Below are 6,759 nucleotides of genomic sequence, written 5' to 3' on the forward strand. Positions count from 1 at the left end.
GAGCTCTTCTTAATATTTTGACACCAAAATCATGTCGATACACCTTACCGACTGCGAGTAAAGCCACCCACGCTTTAACTTGACAGACTGTATGTATTCTTTGATTTGTCAAAATTAAAACAAAATTGCACTCTAATTGAAGTTTTTTATAAAAATATGAGAGTGACAACTGGATAAATACCAAAAATATATTTCTATACTATTATTTACAATGTTTGCGGTAGGTGACAGTATGTAGAAAATAAACTCTGTGTTTGAGGGCAAAAGAATCAAACATTCCGTATGCATTTGTCATTCTTATCATTTCAAAATTCATTTTTACGAGTAAGAGATTAAATAATTCCTACAGATTTATAATATATATCGATAAATAGTGACTTGTCCTTATCCAGTTGTCTTTCTCATGTCTTCAAGTATTTTTAATCTATTTAAGGTTGCGGCAATGGGAAATATCTCAACGTCAACCACAGTGTTTATAAAGTAGGAGGGGACCGATGTAAGAGACTGACGGATATTGCTAGAGAAAAGGAAAATGAGGTCTGTATTCATTATTCAAATATTTTATAAACCCTGAACAAACTGTTTTTGCAATACTGTAAATTCAAAAATTCGTATCACCATTAATATTTAATTAAAAAAATGTAAACTTACATTTTCTTATACTAATTTTTAATTCTAGGTTTTAATATGCGATAATTTATCGTTGCCTTTCCGAGACGAGAGCTTCGACGCAGTATTGTCGATTGCTGTTGTTCACCACTTTGCCACAACTGAAAGACGAGTTCGGGCATTAAAGGAACTTGCTCGGGTTTTACGAATAGGGGGACGTCTCATTATTTCCGTATGGGCTATGGAACAGAGGCATCGTAAGGTGATTTATAAAAATATACTGCAAAACGAGGCTTATTGGAACATGTGGGGTAAAGCGTCACATCGGGGTTTTATCAAGAAAAATCAATATCAAGTCATGAAATCAAAAACTCTGGGTGTCATGATGATCCGCGTTTTACAGTATTGTATGAAAACATGCCTTTTTTTTAAATATGCACAGTTATGTTTAAAAAAACAGGGAACATCCTTGCGCCGATAATCAGCAATTTTAGCGCGAAATCAATACTCGTTATCCGAGTATCCATAATAACGCTAATAGCTAATAATAACTTAGAAGGATCGATACAAATATACTTTTTCCTAAAGTGACATGAGCCAAACGAATCGCGTTCAAAGAAAGAATCCTTGATAAAAGTTTAAAGGTTCAGGATCTCAAGTAGAAAATTTTTCCATCTTTTTGTAGGCTTTTCCAAAACAGCTGTACTTTTTTACTTCAGAAATTCTAGATCCATGACTCGAGTTGCAAAATTAAATACAATATCATTTTCTCTAGTTTGAATCTCAAGATGTTCTGGTCCCATGGCCCAAAGCCTACTGTCTCAATTCGAGGTCTAATAGTGGAAGGTCCCACGGTTCTTCCTGCGATGAAAGACAACACGAACATCCTCAAAAGCATATTTTAAAAAGGTAAGTAATCATTTTCAAGGTTTCATCAGGATTTAATCAAATATATTTAATTTTAAAATTGCAGGGGCAGCCAGCGAAAATATAAAAACAAAAGTTACTGGACCGATCCAATATTTAGTCCATCTCCTTCAACGAGCAGTCTTTCAAGTCCAAATGAAACATGCTACAGTTTTTTTCGAAGAGCACTGCAAAAATTAGCAGGTGGTAAAAGAGGATCTCGACCCTGGTTTCTCGAAAATTGGCAAAACGAAGGAAAAAGTCGCAGGTGTTATGAACAAGAAGATAGTGGTGACATGGATGACATGCCAATAGAACTTCGAAGATTAGAAGACACAACAGTTATCTTGAGCAAACAATCCGATAGCTTAAGTACAAAATCCAAAAGTCTTAGTGACATTTTGGAAATTCAACGACTTGATTTGGTGAGATCAAGGTCTAGCATCCCAGGTCTCTGTTCAACTGTGACCTCTGAACTTCAACTGGATGAAGCATCAATCACACCTCCGATTAGCACGTCAAAGTCTCGATTAGTCAAACAAAAAACACACATTAACGATGACGACTGTCTGGATTTTCCTGAAAACACTGCCATTCAACAAATAATCAAGGACCTTCCAGACTTTCAGGTAATTCTTGTCGATTTCCTATTTAAATTTCAATCGATTTTTTCAAACCTGAAAAATCAACGTGTACATAACAATTCATTTTGAAAAATAAAATCTTGTTTCGAATTTAGGATCCACAGAGCACAAAGCGAGGAAGTATTGTGCAAAAGCAAAGTTCAATGAATGAAGAATTGATGTCAATAGAACGATTGGAAGAAAAGGAACAATTGCGTCGCCATATCACGAAGCAATCATCACTCAATGAAGATCTAATATACAAAAGAAAGGCTTTCGAAGCTTTTAGAGAATCATTTTACTCGGGAAATGCCTCGAAGAGATTTCAGCTTCTGAAAAGTGGCCTTACGAACAAGATCAAACAATCGACTACAAATATCGAGAGGGTTTCCGGAATGTCAATAAAAAACGGCTTCGTAAGAATCCTGCAGGTAAGATCAACTTAAACTAACATTGAAACATAGTCCTCAAAGCTAGTTCTCATTAAATTTTCAGAATTGGAACTTAACCGAGAGTGAGGTACCAGTTCCCTCAAATTGCGAATACATATCGTCGAAAATCAATCCAGAAAACATGCAGAACATGATAAACATGAAAAGGGAGCCAGAATACATAGAGAGGAGGCTATCTAGAGAAGATGGTTCAGATTCCTCCAAAGATAGCAGCCTACAAAGCGACACAAGTGTTGATTCCGAGGACAGCTTTGCCTCAGTTATCTATGTGCCAAAATCTGATGTGACACCCCTCATAGATGTGATAACAGCTCCTCCTGGTTACCAGTTAAACACAGCTTCTGCACCACCTTCACCTCGAGTTAAGTATCCACCTGACTTGACAGGTCCCAGGTTAAAGATGATCTCCATTTCCCCCCTCTTGAAACAATTCCCAGCCACTAGCAAGTCTCTTCCACCTCCTAGTCCACCTGGATTGTCTCCCAGGACTCTAAACTCTGCAGTCATGAGACCCTTCTTCAGCCACAAAAACAAGAATCCTAGCACCCAACCAACCACTAACTTCTTTGACAAACAGTTCGATTTTGCTAGCAGAGACGAATGCAGTGGAACTAGACCATTTCAGATAAACGTTCAGACCCTCAGTAATGAAACCGACGATTTGGATCTTAATAAAAAAATTTTGAATACTAAAATAAATACGAATCTAGAGAGTAAGAATCCACCCTTGATTCTTAGTCCTTTAGAGCAAACGATATCCAAGAATACTAACAATGAGGAAGAGAGCCGCAAGGATAGATTAAACCAAATCAAGGATTTGCTAAACCAAAAACCAGGTTTTGCGACGAGGACTAAAACATCTTTCCCACTTGTCAGAAGAGCTTCTTCGGCCGTTCCTGGGAGACTCGAAACAGTATCTAAGATTTTACCACGTTTACTTTCCTTGGAATTGTTCAATCCTGAAACAGACGATCTCGACAGCGACTCTTCAGGAGTTTCATCGCCGGAATCTGCAGGATCAGTCGTCAGTGTCATTTCTGACGAACGATACACAAAGAAACTTAACAAATCCGAAGAAAAGAGTTCAGATCTAATAGAAAAAAGGAATTCTAAAATTGAAGATCCGCAGAACTCGTCTGTCTCCTCCTCATCCCGATCCAGCAGACTTCTAGAAGCAGCTGCAAACGTCGCAAATTCCCTTGAAGGTGCTGTAGGAAGTGTGATTCAGCAAAATGGACAGAACCAAAGAGATTTGACTCTGAAATCGCGGCAAAGTTCCTTCTCAACCGAAACAAAACATCTTCTCTCCTCTCCAGACGAAGTCACCTGGAATGAGGAGTGCCGTAAGCATCTGATAGACTTCACAGAAAAGCTGAGTGAAAATCTCATTCACGACATCGACCAATACTGTCAGAAGACCAAACTCGAGATCAGCAGGGAACTCGGATTCCCTAAAAAATCCGAAGTTGCTGATGCTTTGTACTCTTCTACTGATCCTCTCGAGAGGACACCTCTAGATTCCTGTAAATACGATTATCTAGATTTTGACAATAAGCCTGGTAGTCTTAAAGAAGACGAACTCATCGGTAGAAGCGTCTCCGAAGAGAATTTGGACTTCGTGATAGTACGCAAGAATGGTGAGTTCATTAACGAGTCCGAAAATGAAAGGAAGATTCTTGATAGTCAGGAGAAGAGCAAAGAAGCCGCCAATGAGAAGTACTTGAGATTCGGGAACTCCATAGAGTCGAGTGATATTGGTGACTCGATTGAAAATACGATCAGCGAGAGCAGTCAGGGTAGCATCAGGAGACTAGGAACTGGTAGCACAGCTTCCCTAGGATCCAGCAACCTGGATTTCAGCAGGTGCATCAGCGAAAGGCGCAAGTTCCTGAGTCAAAACCGATCAGCTTCTGAGGAGATTCCCTCGAAGTTGGTGTCAGGTAGGAATCATTATGAAAGGTCTAGGATGACAACTGCTAGCAATGGAACTCTTAGTGGATCCTCTTCTCAGGAATCCTTGCCTTCTGACCAAGGAGGTGGCGCTATCACGTATCATCAATATTACCACGTTTTTCGAGAAGGGGAACTGGACCAGCTGATCAACAAATACGTCGAGAATTTGCACATCATCTCCTCGTATTATGATCATGCGAGCTGGTGCATAGTAGCTGAGAAGGTACAGGTCTGGACTATATGACTACTCGATGCCTGGGAAAGAGAGCATTTTATACCGACCACTGATTTTTTTAAAGGGGGTAGCTGTCAAACGTTTTGCGAAAAAAGGATCCTTTTGGGAGCTTAGTTGGATTGTTCTGAATATACCGATTTCGGTTTCTTGAATTAAAAATTAAATCGGTAGTTTGTAAGAAGATCTTCAGGGCTTCTTAGTGTCTACTGGAGAATTGAGGACACGGAATAAAGAACTGGTAATAAGTTTCTCGCGCCTAGAGAGTGCGGGGAGTGAAACTGAACGTCGCTTAAACTTAGCAGCTCAGGGATCTCTCCACTCTAAGGGCTAGAAAGTTATAACCATTTTGTTGGATCCGTGCCCTCAATTTATACGAGAGATGTCGCCTTCATCAGAGATAGAATTATTTTGAAAAATTTCCAGTAGACTTACCAGAGATCTTCCAACAATTTGTACCATCTTAACGATAATTCAGCATCATATCCGCTATATACTATTTTCGCAAACGTAAGATATAATTATAAATTCCTGGGATATAATCATTATTAGGAAAAATTAATCCAGGGTGGCCACTTGAGACTAGACAAAATTTGCGGTTTAAGATTTTAGGATAGGCCACAAATTTATAAAAATGTCATATTTACATACCTCATGACAAGCGAAATATATTTTTACTATTTCGAGAGTGATGGAATCATTAGCGGAATTTTGTATTATTTCAAAGATTGTTTTGAACCATCAAATAGACATTATACATGGAACTGCGATTTACCGGAATCTAAAATACCGTTGCATTCGGTGATGAGATGATCGAAGGAGGCGAAAGAAAGGCGCTTGCAAGGTCCGCGGAGTTGCGCAGTTTACGGTTCGGCACTATAGGAAGCCACAATCAAGAAGGACGGTCCGGAGAACCCCGATTTACTGTGAAAGCCGTTTAGGCCGATTCCGAAATTCCAGGTAAATCGCAGTCCCGTGGCGCTAAGTTTTTAGAAATTGATGTTCTATCCGAAAGCTTGGAATAGTCAAGTAACATTTCGATGACCTATTTTTTTCATCTAAAATTTGGAAATTGAAATAAATGTTGTGACATTTAAATTTCAATAAACTGAAAAATAAGTGACTCAAAAATCGGAATTTTTAAAATCCAACAGTTGAAATTAAACACTTGTGGATTAGTTCTTCAAATTGTAAAATTCTGAGTTTTTTCATTGGCCTTAAAAAATGTCCAGTTTCTTGTTCCAGTGGTCACTCTAACTTTTAGTAATTTGAATAGAAAACGTCATTGACTATCTGGTGTTTTGTACGAATTAAAATAATAGTCTCGTAGTTTTCATTTTCTCCCTAGGGAGAGGATGTAACCTAGGGTGGCCCAAAAATAACAAAGTTTCGATTTTTTGTGGCAACTCCCCATTTTGTTAGGTTTAACAAAAAGTGAATAGTTGTATTTTTTTAATTAAGAGGGCTCATCCACCACCTATAGTTTCCCATAAGGCTACCATGGAAAAAAAACACATTTTTGTAAATTCCATACAAAACGTGAAAATTTATGGTAAAATATAGACGATACTTTCATGATCTCCTTCCTGAAAATCCTTTTCGTAATACGAGTACTTTTTAATTTTTTATTTCAACCCCCCGAAGTTATCTAAGTGATGCCCTAAAAACTAACCCATGCAAGCACGATAAGTATTTTGTAAAATATTGCCCTTAAGTATAACTTTTTTTTCGTAAATTCTCATGAAAAAGTAAATTATAAGATTTTATGTTTTTTAAATTAACTGTTGATTGTTTAAATACTTTTTTTCGATTCAACAATTAAATGAACTTGGAGAATGTATGTTTTTATTACAATTATTTTTATCTCGTTTAAACAACTTATTATTTTTCTGTAGATCTCACTTTTTAACCCATTAATGCCCGAGTTATAGATTTTGAACGTATTTTTGCAAACTGAGTTTCTAGTGGGTTTTAAATGGTTAAC

General features: G+C 37.7%; 1 protein-coding gene across 1 annotated transcript in view; it reads left to right on the plus strand.

The window, feature by feature from the left end:
* Positions 1 to 4,787, plus strand: part of LOC117173371 — a 7,554-nt gene extending 2,767 nt beyond the window's left edge. Inside the window, exons 2-8 of the mRNA XM_033361891.1 lie at positions 434 to 537; positions 680 to 871; positions 1,385 to 1,518; positions 1,589 to 2,153; positions 2,255 to 2,569; positions 2,634 to 3,221; positions 3,309 to 4,787. Of these exons, the coding sequence (XP_033217782.1) occupies positions 434 to 537; positions 680 to 871; positions 1,385 to 1,518; positions 1,589 to 2,153; positions 2,255 to 2,569; positions 2,634 to 3,221; positions 3,309 to 4,787 (3,377 nt within the window). The remainder of the gene's footprint in view (positions 1 to 433; positions 538 to 679; positions 872 to 1,384; positions 1,519 to 1,588; positions 2,154 to 2,254; positions 2,570 to 2,633; positions 3,222 to 3,308) is intronic.
* Positions 4,788 to 6,759: the final 1,972 nt, after the last annotated feature.

This window comes from Belonocnema kinseyi, chromosome 5 (assembly GCF_010883055.1).
Source record: "Belonocnema kinseyi isolate 2016_QV_RU_SX_M_011 chromosome 5, B_treatae_v1, whole genome shotgun sequence".
NCBI lineage: Eukaryota > Metazoa > Arthropoda > Insecta > Hymenoptera > Cynipidae > Belonocnema > Belonocnema kinseyi.